At 42.8% G+C, this 19,609-nt stretch overlaps 1 protein-coding gene across 1 annotated transcript; it reads right to left on the reverse strand.

Annotated features, from left to right (window-relative positions):
- Positions 1–418: 418 nt before the first annotated feature.
- On the reverse strand, positions 419–14,368 carry LOC132586481 (sulfotransferase 2A1-like). The gene is made up of 7 exons (XM_060258574.1): positions 14,326–14,368; positions 11,582–11,727; positions 5,595–5,803; positions 4,955–5,081; positions 4,284–4,378; positions 2,163–2,343; positions 419–1,720 (listed from the first exon to the last, which is right to left on the reverse strand). The coding sequence occupies exons 2-7, from the start codon at positions 11,718–11,720 to the stop codon at positions 1,611–1,613; spliced, it is 861 nt and encodes a 286-aa protein (XP_060114557.1). The 5' UTR covers positions 11,721–11,727; positions 14,326–14,368; the 3' UTR covers positions 419–1,610.
- Positions 14,369–19,609: the final 5,241 nt, after the last annotated feature.

Consider the following 19,609-nt stretch of genomic DNA (forward strand, 5'->3'; position numbering starts at 1 on the left):
GTTCGTACCGTTGTAGCACTGCCAACTCTGGGTTGGGAAATTCCTGGTGATTTGGGGGCAGATCCTGAGTAGAAGAAGGAGCTCAGCAGCCATGTGATGCTGTAGATTCCACCACCTAAATCTACCATTTTTATCCCCAGGGAATGGGATCTCTGTAGTCTGGAGATCAGTTGTAACCCTGGGAGAACTCAACTCAACTGCCTGGAGGTTGGCAACTTCCAGAAAAAGCCCAGCAAGAACTCGTTTGCATATTGGACCACACCCCCTGACACTAAGCCAGCTGGAACTGTGTTCCTGTGCGTTCCTGCTCAAAAAAAAGCCCTGGGCAACCCTGTAACCCTTGTAATAGACACTACTGCAGTCCCACATTCTGTCCACTAGGCATCATTGATACATGCAATACAACAGCAGCAAATGCTTCAGTTTCTGACATGACTTTATTTTCTCACTGCAATTTCAGTTTCTGTTGAAGGAAGCTATCAAACTAGTGGTCTCACACACTAATCGATTACATAATACGGATGTAATCCGGATGAGTGTACATGAAGTCGAAGTACACCAATGTGATGGGTACGAGGCCTGATTGGCAGAGCTGGAAGCCTCCTATATCACCTCTGAAGAAGCCCACCATCAGAAAAGAATCTGGAAAGCAGATTCAGAATGGACAAAAGGAAACACTTCTTGACACATGTGGAATTCATTAACAGAGGATGTACTGATGACCACAGTAACAAACAGCTTTCAAGGGGAAATTATCAGTGACTACAAGTCAGGGCGACTGAGGGGAACATCCACTTTCAGAAGCACTAAATTTCTGACTCCTAGAGCCTGGAGGCAGCTTCAGGGAATGTCTTGGCCTCTATTGCCCATTCTCCACCCTCCAGAGGAACTGGCTGACCACTGTGGGAGACAGGATGCTGGACTAGATGGGCCATTGATCTACTTCCATGCAGAGCTCTTCTTTTGATCTGATGAGCTTTGGTAGACTTAGGGTTGACAACTTTGGCTGAGAAATTTCCTGGAGATTTGGGGAGGGGGAGCCTGTGGCGGGCAGGGTTTGGGGAGAGGAGGGGCATCAGCAGGGTATAATACCATAGAGTCCACCCTCCAAAGCAGCCATTTGCTCCAGGGGAACTGAACTCTCTAGGATGACTTCATCGTTGAATGCTGCAGGACCCTGAGAAGGAAGAGGAACGAGGGCACTGCAAGCACCTTGAAAGACAATGCCTTGAAAGTAATGTCCTGTTTAAGATTGGTACATCTCCTGACACACGAGAAGTTTGCCTATATTCCCTCTGATTTCTCTAAAGTGAATAGATTTCTAGGTGGATCTCAAATTTGGGTACATTTTACTAGATTCTTTGTGGATGGTGCCATTGGCGCACATCTGATCACCTCCGAAGAAGTCAAAAATCCCTCATTAACCAGCGCTGGTTTCTCAGCTGCTTTATAGATGATGTTGAGAGGACTGACTGACTGATTCGATTTTTCTAATTGATAGTCAGGCTCAGGGCTGTTTACATCAGGTACATACAAAACCAGATTCAAACCAACATAAACCAGTAAAACGTCACATCAGGATGCAGAACGAGGTGAGCATCTGGCCCTCTTCAGTCCCACGGGAAGGTAGTCCTCACGCCCTGCATGTTCTCCTGATAAACACGGTCAAAGTATTCATTCTGTGCCACTGTCAGGTGGTTCTTCCAGTCCCCAGAGATCCCTGAGACAACACACAAGAGTAACCACAAGGAATAAGCAAATCCTGAGCATCATGTATCCTCCTCTCTGTGTATCTGCTCACAAACATTGCCATCTGAGTGCCACCTCCCTCAGAACTTCTGACATGTCCCTAGTCCCTATGAAACAGCCTGTACATATCATCTAACTCAGGGCTTTTTTTGTAGCAGGAACTCCTTTGCATATTAGGCCACACCCTCCTGATGTAGCCAATCCTCCTGGAGCTTACAGTAGGCCCTGTAATAAGAGCCCGGTAAGCTCTTGGAGGATTGGCTACATCATGGGTGTGTGGCCTGATATGCAAAGGAATTCCTGCTACAAAAAAAGCCCTGGACTAGCATAGCACAGTTCTGTGGTGTGATGGCCAGAGGAGCACAACAAAGAACACACGTCACACAAGGGCTTTCTTAAGGCTGTTCATTTACCTTTCCTCATAAACTCTCCTTTTGTGTGATCCACAAAACTGTCATCCGCCAAGGAGAAATTGGACATCTTGTTCTCCTTCATCTTCTGGAAAGAGGCATATTCCACCACAGAGTCAATTTGCTGGCTATTGAGCTCTTTCCCAAGGAAGCGGCAGATCTTCTCCACGCAGCCTCGCAGGTCCTGGGGATGACACAGGCAGAGGCGACACACAGAGTCTGAATGGAAACCCACATGCTGTGCAACCCCTACAAGAGATCAGCACCCTAGCATTCGACACGCAGAAGCAATTGGTGCCATTTTTTCATGATGCTGCATTGCCATTTGACCATCAACTGATCTTTTTCACTAATACAACAGTCATAAAAAAACAAACAGCTTACTTTATTTGTATATAGATTCTGGGGAATAGCTGTCTTGGCCTGAAGTAGCACACAATCTGCTGTCTGCAGCTCCAGCTCTCCTCTTTAAATGGAGCGCCCAAATTCCACCTGCAAGGCCATCTCACTTACATCTCAGTTCTTTCCCCCCCCGGGGCCCCAGGGAACAGAGTCTTCACACCTCACCATGGTTTGCAGTTCAATAAAGTCTGTGTTGTCCCATGCCCACAACTGTGTCTCTGGCTGTTTGATTTTGACTACAAGACAGGAGCTCCAATCCTCTCCCTGCCTCACTCCCTCCCCAGCCCTTCTGTCACTCCTCCTGAGGGAAGATGGGAAGAGACCTTGGAGAGCCACTGCCAGCTTGAGTAGGCAATACTGACTTTGATGGACCAAGGGTCTGATTCAGTATGGCAGCTTCGTGCGTGTGTTGTTCAGAGGTGGTTTGCCCTTATTTGCCTCTGTGTAATAACCCTGGATTTCCCCAACCTTGCACAGCTTCTGAGATCTGACAATATCAACGGAGTCTGGATCATACAGGTCAGGGCAGAACCCCTTTGGACTGCTAATTATTATCCAACCTTGTATGGATGTGAGAGAGAGAGAGTTTTATGGACGTGAGAGAGAGACAGTAGCAGAAGGGAACATAGCTTTGAGGTGCCCATGTCTGGCCCTGCCACTAGGCAAACTTGGCAGTTGCCTAGGGCACCGGACAGGTGGGGGAGCCGATTGGGTTCTCTCCCACCCTCTCCATGCCCTAGGCAAATGCCCAGTTTGCTATTCAACATGATGGCTTTGCTCCGCCTCCCATCTGAATCGGGAGGTGAAGCAAAGCCAGCCAGCCACAGCTAAGCCAGCCTCTGGGATGCCTTCCTCGCCCTAACTCGCTGCTGCAGGAGGGAGGGAAGGTACCTGCATGCCATGGAGCACGGCTTTCCTCCTGTGTTTCCTTGGCTAGAAACACAAAAGGGAGATCTACCCCACCCCCCCGCCTCCCAGGACTGCCCCAGAGGTGCAGGGTGGCTTCCTTTCCTTCTGTGTTTCCAGCCTTGACTGGAAACACAGAAGGGAGATCTACCCCCCCACACACACCTCTGGCAAAGACAGGGGCTCTTCCTCCCCCCCCTCCATTCTATCTAGGGTTGCCAAGTCCCCCACGGCTTCTGGCAAGGGACTGTTTTTGCGCGCACAAAGCATGCTTTGCACTATGACGTTACCCGCAAGTGATGTCATTGCACCGGCAACATCGCACGCTGACCGCTCTAGGCATTTTCAGGAAAATTCTATGGTTTTCTCAGATGCTCTAGAATTTTGGTAGGGGGAAACTATTGTACCATAGAGCTTTCGTGGAAATGCCTAGATTGGCTGGCATGTGACGTCGCTGTCCAACATGATGGCTTTGCTCCGCCTCCCATCTGAATTGGGAAGTGAAGCAAAGCTAGCCATAGGAGAGAATCGAGTGCGTTCTTGCTTATGGGCTCATAGGATAGAATGGGGGGGGGGGCGGGGTTGGAAGTAGCTATTTGGCCTAGGGGCCAAAGGTTCTACAGCCGGCCCTGGAGGTGCTTGCCCATGTCACCAGCTTTGATTCTTCCTCCTTTTATTTTTCACTTTTTACTCTTGTGGGGAAAGAACTTTGATCCTCAGAGACACTCAGTCCTTGGTTATCTGGAGAGAAAACTTGGTACCATCATATGCGGAGGTAACTTTTGTGCATGAAGATGGCCAAAGTTGGGACTATACCTGCTGCAATTCTTCGTAGCTGATGTAGAAAAGGTTGGGCCTTCCTTTCAACTCCATCCAGCCCTTCACATGGTCAAACCAGGAACCATAGACCACTAGGAGAGAAAGGCAGAGGGAGAAAGGACCAGTTTTGAGGGAACTCCAGCCACTAGTAATGCGTAATACAATTGATAATACTTGACTGGGGTCTCTCCATAGATTCTCCCTACAAGTTCTGGCCAATCTCTTATCTTTAACAGTGGATGGCCTCGTTTGGTTCCCTTCATGAATGACATAAGGCATCCACTTTTATAATTGTTTTAGTGACATAAAAAACAGGACATTCTCAGAATGCTGATAATAAATCTCCAGTTTCCCAGGATTCCCTGAGGAAAGACATGGCAGGTAAGCCATTCTCTGTAACTGTTATCTGTGGTTTCTCACTCAAGGAAAGGGAATGTTTCCTTAAGCTCCTCTGAGGAAGAATGAAATACAAATGTGAATATTTAATAACACAATAGGACACTGACACAGCAGATTCCAGGACTCCCTGCAAGGAGTCTTGGAACTTTATTCTCTGCAAGTCTAATCTTCTAGGGACTGTTGGCTTCCATTCTTGACTGAAGGAGTGTTTGCATGTGGTGATATGTTCACTAAAAGCCCCCTGAAGTCCAGGTCCTCAGTTTCCATACCGTTACCACTCAGGAAATCCTCCAGATGCTCTTGCAGACTCCCAGGAGTCTTTCGTGTTTTCAGCAGAAAGGAGAAATGGTAAGATGAGACCAGTGCATCCTTGGGATTACGCAAAGTATAGATAACCTGTAGCCAATGTAGAAATATGAGTTCATGCACACAGAAACCACATTTATTTCTCTCTTTTTTTTAGAACAAGATTTTCATTGAATATAAAGCAGGATACAATTTAAGACCCTAAATATAACATAAACCACATTAAAAGGGATACATCCATCAGAATTTTCATCGAACTTGAAATTAAGTTGTCAAATACGTTAAAAATAATAATAAAAACATAATACTTCACAACCAAAATATTAGCACAGTTCACTATATGCACAAGGTAAATAATCAAAGACACCAAGCCAAGGTAATCACAATAATAGTAATCAGAAGTATAACATTCTTTTAGATATGGTTATTTGGGATAAGCTCATTTTTCAGTAAGATATTTAATAATGGGATACCAAATCTCTGAATTCAGATGGGAGCTCAGGCAGGCAGTCAGGCTGTGTGTGCGTGTGTTCTAGGTCTGCTGTGCAATCCAGGGAGTCTGTGTGTGAAGAACTGACTCTGTGCAAATTGCCCATTTCTTACCTTGGCTTTGGTTTGCAGAAAAGACTTGGGGAAAAGCTGAAATGGAAGGTGACTATTTAAGAGTCGGGGAGGAGGATTTTGCAAGGCTTGCTTCAATCCATTATCCATCTCAATCCAGGGAGACCGTTCCCACATTAGCACGCTGTGTGTCCATGTGGGGTCCCCTTTCTGTGAGATCAAGCCCAAGATCTCTGCTATCCAATGGGTGCCTAGAAGAGAGTCCACCGGTCATGAGATTGTCTCTGCTTTCCAAACTATCTTTTGCTGGGGCTACTCTTGCCCATTTGGTGAAAAAATCATGAGGACGGGATTGTGCAGTCTGAACAACTAGGTCATCTAATAACAGGATTTCCTGAACTTAAGCCCAGTTAAATATGCAGAAGTCACTTGGAACTGACTGATCCTTCATCTAAGAATGGGCATGGTTCACATGAGGTGGCAAAACTCTGTTTGTCAATACTGTAAGGTCACTGCCACATTTTCGAATACCAATGAAAATTGTCTCAAGGAATATAGCTGGAAAACCCTAGCCATTTTTGGTTTTTTACCACACGACCTGACCCTCCCCCCCACAAAAAAAACCCCACCAATTTTTCACCAATGTTTAGAGTCACTTGTGTGAGAAGATGAGTGAAGTCTCTATTTTTCAAGCTGCAAAAAAGATGTCTTTCAAAGCAAGAACTTTGGTTGGTTCCCTTTACCTTTTAGCGATATTTATCTTCAGGGCTTTTTTGGTAGGAAAAAGCCCAGCAGGAACTCATTTGCATATTAGCTCATACCCCATGACATCACCATTGCTTCACACAGTGCTTTTTTGTAGAAAAAGCCCAGCAGGAACTTATTTGCATATTAGCCCACACCCCGTGACATCATCATTGCTTTACACAGGGCTTTTTTGTAGAAAAAGTCCAGCAGGGACTCATTTGCATATAAGGCCACAACCCCTGACACCAAGCTAGCCGGAACTGCATTCCTGCTCAAAAAAAGCCATGTTTATCTTCTTCTACATCTAATGGAGCCTATGTCTTTTCCTTCTATGCCAGGGGTCCCTTTGGAAGAGGTCTTTACAACAACTATTGCTACAGAGTAGAGTTAAACATTTTATTTCTTGGAAGTTGACAAAACACACAGGAATCTCATGTCTGCACATAGTTGGAAGGATGGTGATGCAGAGTCTCTGTAGACTATGGATTCTGGACAATGTTCCTAAATATCTTTCCTTGATTCTTTCTAATCAAAATCACATTTGCTGTGTAAATAGTGATTTGGATTCAGACTAAATTCCGCATTAGTGGAATGGAACTTTCCTGACCTTTTCCACATCAGACCACTGATATCCATGATAAATTGCCTCCTGAGAGTCAGGAACCCCTAGAGGCTGTGGCTTAGTGGTAGAGCATCTGCTTGGGATGTAGAACATCCCAGGTTCAATCCTTAGCATTTCCAGTTAAAAAAATCTCTGCCTGAAATCCTGCGGAGTTGCTCCAAGCACTGTAACAATACACAAGAGGAAGCCATGCATTGAGGCAGTGTACAAAAGTAACAAACTCACAGCTGATTACTGCAAAATATACACTGTATTTGAAAATACTTGTGGAGAAACACCATCCTAGGCTAGAGTTATCTGTGAGTTGGCAGGAAGAGGATGTCAAACTCAAAGAAGGTTTTGGGCCTAGTCTTTTCCTCTGGCCTTCTCCCCTCCTGTCTGGAAGCGGCAATTCTGAGGAGGCCTCCTAGAGAGACAGGAAGTCTTTCAGGCTGGTCTCCCAGAAGGCTGCAGGAGGGAAAACCAGTTCCTCAGCAGGAACTGTGTTTTATATTATTCATTTTTGGAGGGAAGCCTGGGGTTTGATTTGATGACTTGGTGACTGGTGAGTCGGTTCTGGGTGGTATGGTCAGGGCCAGTTGTATAGCAGAGAAAGAAGGAGCGTGTTTGCCTAGTTTGATTTAGCTCTTCTGTTCACAATTTTATAATGCCTATATATAGATATAAATTTTAAATAAATGTTTTGTCTTTTTAAAAGGTTGTCCCTCTGTACCACATAGTTTCCCCAACTGCCTTAGCTCACGCTACTACAAGAGGGGAGTCCAGGGAAGGGGGAATGCATACAGTTGGCAAGGGTGCCAATCCTCCAGGGGTCTCCCAAAGAAGGACTTTGGTCTCTGTGATAACCAGGTGCTGGGTTGGCAGAGGACCTTGAGGCCAGATCTCAGAACTGGCAAGGGGGATTGGGAGTCCTGTTCCTCTCAGTCAGGAACCCCCTAAATTGAGCAGGTGGTGACAGCGTGCCCTAGTGGTGGGAAGAAGATTAGCTCTCTTCAGGAGTTGGCAACTCACAAGGGAGTTGATGGGACCAGGTCTGAAGGCAGAATCGGGCCGGTTCTGCCACAATACTCAATAAAATACTTAAGAAAAAATTCTTGTCATTTAGTGATTGTATTACTGCACGCAGACAGTTACACTCAATACGGACTCAAAAAAACACACCTTAGTGCAATATACAATCCATATAAGAGCTCTTGGAAGTATTCTGTTGCTGACTTCCAGTCTCGGCACCTCAGTGTTAAGAACAGCCCCAGACTCGCTCCCAGTGGCCACTCTTGAATCTGGCAGATGAGGGGTCTTCCAGCAGGGAAACTCAACTCCAAACGGATTGACAAAGTTTCAGGAGATCGCTGGCGGTCGACTCCCTGAGCCGTTGTTCCTGCAATGCCCCGCTGTTTTGATCGCCATTTCTAAATGGCACCAGAGGTGACTGCCGGCTTCTTTTCTTTTTCATGCTAATGATCTTCTCAATGCATCTTTTTTTCTACTGCAACTATCAAAACAGTACTTTGCAAGTAAGTCTGATCTACAACATTACCGACTACTGAAATCCCTATTACAAAACTAACTTTTACTGTTCCAAAAGAGGGGGAGGAGGAGAACACCCCCCACCCCATAAGAGAGGCTTCTAAAAGGAAAGAACATACATATTTGGACATTCGGTTTAAAACTAAACAAGTATTAATTGAATTACGGATATATCATATTACAATTTGAACAAAGGCTGTTTGTGACTTTGAGAGAGAGAAGTGCATTTGAGGATTTATTGGGACTGAATTGATTTAAACTGGAATGTAAGAGAAAAATATTTTTAAGTGGAGATTTGGAAGGACTTGTTAATTTGGGACTTTGAATTAGTATTCAGCTTTTACTATTGAACTGAATTACTTTGTGGGGAAAATGGCACAGCAAGTAAAAACGGATGATTCAAAGGACTTTATGGCTACCATATTTTCCATAAAACAGGGAATCGGTTTCTTAAAGGAATTGATAATAGATCGGGTGCAGAAGTTTCTGGTGAAATGTAATGAGGTTGAAATTATACGGGAGCAGATAGATCAAGGCGATCAAGATCTTCCTAATGAGCTGGGAAAAGTGAACAAACAAGTCTCTGAAAATGTTCTATGTAATTTAAAATGGAGGTGACATACGCAGTTTCACAATTTTGGCTTCAATGCTTTTTGAGGAACTGATGAGCAATTTAAGGGGAGAATAGGCAGATTCAACAAAAATTCACAGTTCTATGGCAAATTCCAGGAGGATTAAAACTTGGAAGACATTTAAAAAGAAAGGACCATGAGCTCTGGGGTCTTCAATGAGTTAACATCAGCATATTATCATGAAATTGGTGTATTATTCTGAGATGGAAATTTGGACCTTTAGGGCTTTCTCATTTGTTTATTTTTTTAATTTTTTTAATTGGATGGTTTAAATAAAAGTCTAAATAAGGGGATTTGCATGTTTGTATGGATGCTAAATTTAAAACAGGGAATTGGCTGGCAAAATAGGTTGGAGGTTAGGAAATGGTGATATCAAAGATACAGGAAAGGTTTTATAAGCATTTTTATAAAGATGGGAGTTTTTAAAACTTAAGGCACACTGGGGGAAAATAGTAAAAGGATAAAACAATATCTGATAATAAACTACAGAGAATTAAACATTTTATATAGGTAAAAGGATGTTTCATATTCTATTTTTATAAGCTAAACCCTCAGTGAACCTAGAAGTACTAAAAGTTACTTATAATCTTACAAATTAGAAATTAAGCTCACAATTTGGAAGCATTTTTGTTTTATCATATTTTTGAATGTGTTTTCTTCTTCCCCTCTGCTTTTATATATGTATGAACATTGGGTATGTATTGTCGCTAATAATTTACACTAATCTGAATAGTATTTAAAAGATATGTCTCACCTCTATTGGCATATAGTAAGTTAAATGAATTTTTAGTCATGTAAAGAATTCTTTTAGTGATTTTCCTTTCAATTTGGGTAAAGCAATTTAGTGCAGGTTATGTTATAATGAAGTATTCTTTCTTTCTTGGGTAGTAAACTAGCCAGTATGGTAGATTAGGATTTCTTGCTCTCTCTCCCCTCTCTATAAGTATTATGGTGTTTGAGTATATGTTGTCTCCAAGAATGTTCAATCAATTTTAAATAACTTTTAAAGTGTATGTTTTACTGTTGTCAATTTATAGTATCTTATAACATTGGAGATCTGCTTTTTACGTTTTGCTTGGAACGTATTCTTATTAATATAGATGGTCACATGGTTGTATTGTGAAGTTATCCAATTTTTGGTAGTAAATGAGCCTGTATGACAGACTAGAAAATTTTGGTAACTTTTTGCTCACTTCCTTATTCATATTTTCCTTTTTTCTTGTTTTCAGTTATTGTTTGTTATTTTTCTTTCTTTGCTCTGCTCTTTGCTTTCTCTTTGCTTTCTTTGCTTTGCTCTTTAATACTTTCAAGAGCTCTTATGTGGACTGTATATTGCACTAAGGCAGAGGTGGCCAAACTTGATTAACGCAAGAGCCACATAGAATAAACATCAGATATCTGAGAGCTGCAAGACGTGAATGTCAGATGTTTGAGAGCCACAAGGAAGGAAAGCAAATAGATGGGAAAGGAGAGGTGGAAAGAAAGCAACTTTAACTTTAAATGCATTTTTTAAGCTACCAGCTGGCTTGGCTTGGAGAAGTGATTTAAAGAGACAAATGCCTTCTCCAAGACAGTTGATGACTTTGAGAGCCACACAATATGTGTGAACGAGCTGCATGTGGCTCCCGAGGCAGTTTAGCCACCCCTGCACTAAGGTGTGTTTGTTCGAGTCAGCATTGAGTGTAACTGTCTACCTACAGTAGATACAGTGATTATATGACAAGAATTTTTGGTAAGTATTTTACAGAGTATTTTCAAACACAGTGTATATTTTGCAGTAATCAGCCGTGAGCTTGTTGCTTTTGTACATTGCCAGCCCTAAGTAGACAATACTGACTTTGATGGACCAAGTTCTCATTCAGTATGAGGCAACTTCTTGTGTGACATAGGAGGGGAAGGTCTGCAGTGGACAAGGGAATCATGGAAATTGACAACTTTGTCTGGATCCAACCCAGTATGTTTGCCTTATAAAATGTGTCGCTTAAGATAAAAAGGTAAAGGTAGCAAGCTGGGTACTCATTTTACCGACCTCGGAAGGATGGAAGGCTGAGTCAACCTTGAGCCGGCTACCTGAACCAAGCTTCTGCCGGGATCGAACTCATGTCGTGAGCAGAGTTTAGTACTGCAGCTTTACCACTCTGCACCACGGGGATCTTCCCACTTAAGATCTTTATACATTTATACCTGTAAATGTGACAAGAATCATTCTGTGGAGTTTCAAGCATGCTTTCCTAAGGCCCATCTCAGAGTAATTTCCCTCAGGAAATGCAAACTTCACCCATGAAAGGTAGTTCTACAGTCATTAACTTGTTCACAGAACCCAGAGTCAGTCTTTCATGGGGCAAGTAAAGAAATCATAAGGTTGATTCATGAAATGGTCACACACACCACAATTTGCCATCAGGAATTTTCTGGATGCAGCTTCAGTAGACACTGTCTGATTGTCTTTCACTGTCTGAGCATCACAAGCGAATCCCCATTCAATTTGTTTTTGTTCCTACCTGACTTAGGGTAAGTGACAGTAATGGCATCATCATCCAAGATCTGGAATTCATTTTCCACTTTTTCAAGAATTTCTGCTGAATGAGTTCTTGATGGGAATAGGATTCCTTTGTAGCTGATATATTTTACTGATGACATTGTAAAGCTGGAGAGGGGCAAGAGACAAAAGGCTGGTTTCACACTGTGAAATTGGCACATTATTATCCCGTTGGGAAAGAACCCGCTTCAGTTTTATCCTTTTCCAGGCTATCAGACAGCTGCTGGATCCCAGCAGCGGTCTGTGGTTGCCCATTCACACTCACATTGTGGTTCATCCATGGATCCATTGCAGAAAGGGTTTTAAAAAAAAAACTCCCCTGTGTGTCCACTCAAGCAGAGAATTGCACCAGTGCACCTTGGAGAGGGGTTAAGGGGGGCAAACCCAACCATGCTGGAAATGGCTTGGTGAGATCACACACCTCTTCCACTTATGAGTCACACTGGGACATTCAGAACAATTTCACACGAGGCTTGTTCTGGGTGGCATGCCCTTTTGATCCTGGCACTTCTCTCCGGTTTTGCACAAGTTGCTCCAGAGCTGCAAATTGATATGGCACTCTTCTGCAGCAAGCAAGATCCTCTTCCAAGTGGTTTCTGCTTGCCATGGGAGAAGAAGAATTGCAGATTTAACCCCCCCCCCTTCTCTCTGAACAGAGACTCAGAGGGGCTTACAATCTTCTGTAACTCCCCCCCCCCCAGAACAGACACCCTGTGAGGTGGGTGGGGCTGAGAGAGCTCTCACAGCAGCTGCCCTTTCAAGGACAACCTCTGCCAGAGCTATGGCTGACCCAAGGCCATTCCAGCAGGTGCAAGTGGAGAAGTGGGGAATCAAACCTGGTTCTCCCAGATAAGAGTCCACACACTTAACCACTACACCAAAATGACGCACCAACCTGCAGCTCCGGGGCAACGTGCGAAATAGGAGAGAAGCGCCAGGATCAAAAGGGCTCTCCACCTGGAACAAACCCTAGTGCGAAATTGGTCTCAGACAACTGTCGATTATGTGACCTACATCCAATTCAGGGGGGTGATACTGGGAAAATCCAGGTAGCTTTTTGATGCAGGCAGGGTGAGAATGGGTGCAGCTTGGAGAGTAGAAGTGCTTGCGTGATCATGCACTTTTGATCTGAATGGGAGGTGGGGCTAGGTTGGGCCAAATCTCTTGTGTGAAATACCCAAAGAAACAAAATAGGAGGCTGCATCCTGAGGGTCTTTTCTGATTTTGTTTTACTGTTCTATTTTTTATTATTATTCTAGTTTAGTTACTGAACTAGAGCTGTCATTTTGTTTTCTTTATACCTCTTAGAACATTGGATTGAAGCCAACCATCTTTTCCACTGATAAGAATGTTCAGATACAGTTGCCAGCCGCCATGTTGGACTTGAGATCTCCCAGATTTACAGCTGATCTCCAGACTAGAGACATCTGTCCTGCTTTGGAGGGTGGCCTCTGTGGCATTCTACCATGTTAAAATCCCTCCCTTTCCAGTCTCCATCCCAAAAATATCCAAGAATTTTCCAACCAGGAGTTGCAACCCTAAGTAAGAGGGACTCAGAAAACCTAGACATTCTATTTTGCTCTCTTTTTTGGCATTTTTGTATTTCTTGTGTGTGTGTGTGAGAGAGTACCTGGAAGTCATGGAAACCTCTGGTGACTGACCCTTACTGGGGGCCTAGAGAGGTGTCTGAATAAAGCCTGCCCCTAACTCCTGCTGCTGGTATTACAAGGAGATATCCCAACCAAGTACTTGCCAGAGTTGACCCTGCTTAGCTTCAGAGAACAGGGCTATCTAGGTCAGGGCGCTTAAACATTATATCTGTTTGCACTGGAACCAGATTGTGTGTGTGTTATCTCCAAACTGAATGGAGTGCCTCTCATTGTCTAAGCTGAGCATTCCTCTGATTCCTCTTCCTTTCCCTGTCCCTTTGTGTTCCCCCCTTCTCCTCATGGTCTTGCAGGAGGCAAGATGTCCCTGTGGGTCTCTCTTGCAAGAGGCCATGCTAGACAATTCCAGACTCGTCTGAGCAGCTCTGACTTGCCAGAATGAATCACACTTGTGCTCATCTCACGCTAGACAACCTAGATGGTTGCCTTAGAGAAAAAATATTCTTTAGATCAAGCTTCTATCTGCCTCAACTATATGGGATGTTTAGAGGAAGGGGGAAATTGGGGGGAGGAGGGGTTTAACAAGGTCAGCATTAACACTGTGACTGGTACAGGTCCCGAGATTTCTGGTCAAGACCCTTCACATCTCCTTCTTGGCCCTTTTAAGAGGAGATGCCAGGGATTGACTGTGATCCACTGGCTGCTCCCCTCTAGCTTTTGATAAGGGTCAACAGTAATAAAATGAGGGGAGTGGATTAGTCTGAATGGAAGAGCAGCAAAAAACACATTGATTTTCCCTGTGATGCAAACTGCACACACCACACACTATTTATTTTGAATCAGGAGTCAGAAAACTATTCCCCAAAAGTTCGACTGCAGCCAGAGCAAATGCCCATCTAAATAACCCTTGAGAAGCCTCTCAGAGATCCCACATATAAGCTTCTTTCCAAAACAAAGGCCTTTTTTGTTAGCTAGAGGGGCATTACCCAGGTTTGATGGATAATACAAAGCAAACCCTGCTAAAGAAGGGGCATCCAACAGTCCCCATACCCCATAACAAATATTCTACAATAATCCCTCAAATGGTCTCCCCACTCACCTCAGAATTTGACGTGTCCCTCTCTCTCTCTCTCTCACTGCTTCTGATCTTTGTTCCTTTCCCTACTGGGCTTCTGTGCTCTCTGGAGATACTGGATCCGAATCAGTTCTGTTGCTTAATTGTGAGTGATAAACATGCATATAAAAAAACAAAATGAAAAAAGTATCACTAGAACAGTGTAAGTGACACTTTGTCCAGGTTGAAAATAGGAAGGAAAATAGCACAGGAGGCAATGGCCTGTCTTACAAAGACATTCTCAGTTATTCATTTCTGGAAGTGTTTCCTAGCTGGTTCAGCATAATTCATCATTACTTTGAATGATCCTTGGCCCTTTCCATGCTTGGCTTAACCAGTTTGCGCAATCCTTCAGTCAAGTGGAAAGAAATTCAAGTCCAAAGCCTCCATTATACCTTAAGTTTTGTGAGGTGTAATATTGGGCTTTCCTTGATTAGCCTTCAGTGCAGCCAGGCAGACAGCAAGAGCAGGAGAACTTTGTCCCCAGTGGGGACCCAAAATGTCTAACATTGTTCTCCTCTCCTCCATTTTATCCTAACAACAACCTTGTGAGGTAGGTTAGGCTGAGAGACTGTGACTGGCCCAAGGTCATCCAGGAAGCTTCCCTGGTACAAATAGGGATTTGAACTGTATCCTGTGAGGAATGAGTCCTACTTTCTAATAGCTTACCTGTACTTCCTTTGCACAAATATGAGGTGAAAATATCTTTTCTGGAAGGCTTTTATGGGCAGGGAACAGGGGGACATCAATACAGATGCACTTTCTGAAGAAGTAATAATAATAAATAATAATAATAAATACAATAATAATAATAAATCACCTCATCCCGGCCAATGCCGGACTCTAGGCGATGTACAACAGGAAAATACATATAAAATCAATAAAACTAATTGATTAAAACAAGTTGCAACTCAGTGACATCCTTTATAACATGCTACAGTTCTGCTTTCTAGGTGTAGAGTGAGCCCAAAGCCTAAATGAGTGTTGTTTCATAGATCTTTGGGAAATCTCCTGGAGCAGGCTTTGGGCTTCCAGAAAGCAGTTGACAACAGTAGAAGATAGAGGCAACCTGTGTTTCATCAGACTAAATTAGCTGTCCACAAGCTATACAGTGGAATGCGATAATGAGGTGTCAAAATGATAACTAACAAAAAATTTATGGTTTAAGTTTCTGAACAGACAAAATTAAATTGGCAAAATGCCCTTTCTTTGCTTGAGGTCAATTAAAGTTTAAAGTTTCAAAATGTTGTTTATAGATCATAATATTTTAATAAGAAGTCTGTTGCTTATAGTTTAGATTCTGAGAAAGTTCATAAAATAATAGGTTGTGAGTTAAAAGATATTGACATTTAGTTAAAGAAATGCATAAATAAGCAGCTTGATCATTTAGACTCTGTGATAGTAGTAAGGAATTTAAAAAACCTGTTGCAATCAGCATTATTTTTAACAAGCAAAGGTGAACCTTGTTACTGGAAAGTATTTTCAGCCAATTAAGATGCCTTAAGACTAGACTAGGACATTTGCCAAATAGAGATACTTCTAATAGAACAGATGTTTTAAAATTTATTACTCTGAACTTTTGAACCAGGTGAAAAATAAATCAAATTCTGAAAACTAATTAAGATAGTTATTAGAATAACAAGCAGAAGAAGATATTATTTCTATACATAGAAGGCCCTCATGTGGTTAAGAAGAAAAGTGTTTTATTCACAGTTTTTGTTAAGATATAAACTTAAATATTTTGAAAAATCAAATAAAGGCTTCTTGAACAATTAGAGAATAACCAAAAATAAGTATTCAAGAGAGAAAAATAAATTCCTTCAGTAAATGCTATTTTGGAGCTCGAAAATCCATATAAAAGTTCAATTTTTCTAAGAAATGGCTGATATGGTATTATTATCAATTCTTTTCATATATTTTGTAGGAATGCTTAATAAACGTGTTTTTATATGTCCTTATGTATGTAGAAGCAAAATTATTCAATAGAAAGTTAATGTTTACTTGTGATACGAATTCAAGGTTGTAAGTTCATGAGAGATGGAATATCTGGGAAAGCAGCCAATTGGAGTTAACAGGAAGGTCAGTGTGAAAGAAAGATGTTACATTTCATTTTTAATGAGGAAATCTTGACAACACACCTGCGGATGAGAAGGTCAGTAAAGTTGAAAATAAGCCAGGAACATCTTATATGTCAAATGTAAGGTTAATTAATGTTAGAGACAAAGAACCTGCAAGAGCGCATGCCTGATGACATCAGATTAATGATGTAGAGGGAAGGAACAGTGAACAGTATAAAAGTTTGAACACAACTGGAGCTCAGTGAACAACTGAGCTGAATCTTTGGCTGCATGTTGTTCCTTATTTGACTAAAACTTTTCATACCTCTTTTTGCTGTCTGGATTTTGTGTGACTTTAATTGGCTAGCCGTACAAGTCAAAGAACCTTGGCACCCTGAGGGCGTTGCTATTATAGGCATTGGGAGCAGTCCCCCCTTAGGGGGAGGAGGGTGCCAGTCCGGCAACTGTCGCTGTCCTCAAGCAAAAGCCTGGAGGAAGATCTCTGCTTTACAAGCCCTGTGAAATTGTAAAAGACCCTGCAGGGCCCTGGTATCTTCCGGCAGAGAGTTCCACCGGGTCGGGGTCAGGGCTGGAAAAGTTGCCAGTTCCAGATTGGGGAACTCTTGGGAGATTTGGGGGGTGGAGCCTGGGGAGGACAGGGACTTCAGTGGAGTATAGTGCCATAAAGTCCACTCTCCAAAGCAGATATTTCCTTCAGGGCTAGTCTGATGTCTCTTGCCTTGAAAACCCTATGGGGTCTCCATAAATTGGCTGCAACTTGGTGGCAGAGAGAGAGACAGAAAGACAGAAACAGAGAATATGCAGGTCTATGAAAGTAGAATGAACAAGCAGGGACACAGAAATTACTTGCAAGGAAGTCCCTCTCTCCATACTATTTCCTCTTTCCCTCCCCTGAAAGCCTATACCAAGAAGTCCTGGATCAGGGGATGAAGGACTGTCCCCTCCCCTTCTCTTTACCAGTCTGATGAAAAACTCTGACAAGTCTGTGTTTTGTGAATGCAGGGCTTTTTTTGGGAGAGAAAGGAAAGCCCAGGAGGAACTCATTTGCATATTAGGTCATGCCCCCTGATGTCACCCTTGTTCCACACAGGGTTTTTAAAGAAAAAAGCCCAGCAGAAACTCATTTGCATATTAGAGCACACCTTCTGACACCAAGCCAGAAATGGTTATTTCCCCATTTTTTTGTGGGGGGAAATATTAGAAAGTTTGTCAAAACTTAAGAGTTCAGCAAAATTCTCATAGGGAGTTTGAACAATGGAGCCCAAACGCAAGTATTGGGGGGGGGGGGCAGGGGATGTTAAGAAAGAAAGAGCACAATAAAATTTAGAGGTTCTGGAGCACCACTCCTGTGAGCTCCTGCCCAAAATGAGGCCTGTATTTTTGTTGGGGAAACAGTGAGAAGTGTATCTGTTTGTACTCATGTGTAATCTTTGGTGCCTGTCAGCACGATCTGTTACGTATTTAGATTTATATGTGAGCCACCAACCTGCTTCCTCTCAGTGATTTTTGCAATAAAAGCATGTGGATGATAAGAATGGTGTGATAGCTGTTGCTTAACGGTTACTTTCTGTCTTTGCACTGAGGTACGCTAAATTCCCTTTCACTTTCTTAGTCTACCTCTGAGCCGTAGCTTCTCCCCTTAACAAAAAACTCATTAAGCTGCCTTGTATGGAGTCACACCATTGGTTTATCAAGGTCAGTATTGCAGCTCTGACTGGCAGACTCTGGTCCCCGGGTTTCAGTTTGTTATGTATGTGAAGCTAAGGCTACAGCTAGAGGTTTGCTAGTTCCTGCCTGGCTCATTGGAGCCTTTAGGACTGAGCTTGGGGACACAGAGACAATGGGAAGCAGGATCTGAATCTTCACTTCCCTCATTCAGTCACTAGCCCCCTGCTGATTCAAATGATCCAATGGTGTATAAGCGCAGGAACTTGAACTGTATATAGTTGGCCCAATTGGCCCTGTGACTCTGTCCTAGTTCCAGTTATTGTCAAGCATTAGATCTCAAAATAAAAAGGCCTTGATTTTGAAACAAAGTATTGGTTTATTGATAATCCATTGTGCTCGGATAAGCACCAGATTGGAAGTGATACATTGTAACTCAAGAATACTAGCTTTAAGAGGGCACATCAAAGATATCTTAGGAATTTCTACTCAAGCGTGTAGAAGGCCTTATCTTCAAAGAGGACATTCCTGCATTTGCTACTGGTGAGAACTAAGGAAGAGGTTACATGGCTTTGATGTGCAACACATTAGAATAACAGTTAGCAATACAGGCATACCAATAAAGAAACAAGATGCTTGACAGTTATCATCCTGCAATCACAAGAAATCGAGCTGATCACTATGCTTTGAGCCTCCTTGTGTATCGAACCCAGTATTTAACACAGGTCAAGATCTTTCACTTTCCCAGCTTCCTGATCCTGTTAACAGGAGATGCCAGAGACTGACCGTGATCCACTGCCTTATCTCCTCTTGCTTTTGATAAGGATCAGTAAATATAAGATAAGGGGAACATATCAGTGTAAATGCCTTCCTGCACCAAAAAATAAAATAAAAATCCCAGGGTAAATGTAATGTAGAAGATTGTCATCTGTTTCTCTCTGTTATCAGTACCTTAATATGCTAGCTTAATAATACCTTCCCCTTTTGTAACTGCAGAAATTGCTCTTTAAATATCTTGTTATGGATTGCATTGCAATTTATATTGTGAAATAAAAATAAAATGTTATTTAAAAAAAAAAGATTGCAATTCATTCCATTTTTGCACTTGTCTTTCAGCTTCCTCCTAACTTAACCTGAGTTTGTATTTGAGTCTCAGCAGCAGGTGAAGACCAGCTATTTAGTCTCCTCGGAAACTTCCTGGAGCGCTGTGCTGGCAGTCAGGGGCAAGCATAGCAGAGCCCCAGGGCTCCACCAGCACTTCAAGAGTCACTCTGCTGGAGCCCTTCAGCAGTCGCCAGGGCTTTTTTGGTAGCAGGAACTCCTTTGCATATTAGGCCACATCCCCTTGATGTAGCCAATCCTCTTGGAGTTTACAGTATGCCCTGTACAAAGAGCCCTGTAAACTCTTGGAGGATTGGCTACATCAGAGGTGTGTGGCCTAATATGCAAAGGAGTTCCTGCTACCAAAAAAGCCCTGCGTGTAAGACAGGCAAGAACTGGTGCCTTGGGAAGTATCTGGAGTGATT

The sequence above is a fragment of the Heteronotia binoei genome, chromosome 17 (assembly GCF_032191835.1).
Source record: "Heteronotia binoei isolate CCM8104 ecotype False Entrance Well chromosome 17, APGP_CSIRO_Hbin_v1, whole genome shotgun sequence".
Lineage (NCBI taxonomy): Eukaryota > Metazoa > Chordata > Lepidosauria > Squamata > Gekkonidae > Heteronotia > Heteronotia binoei.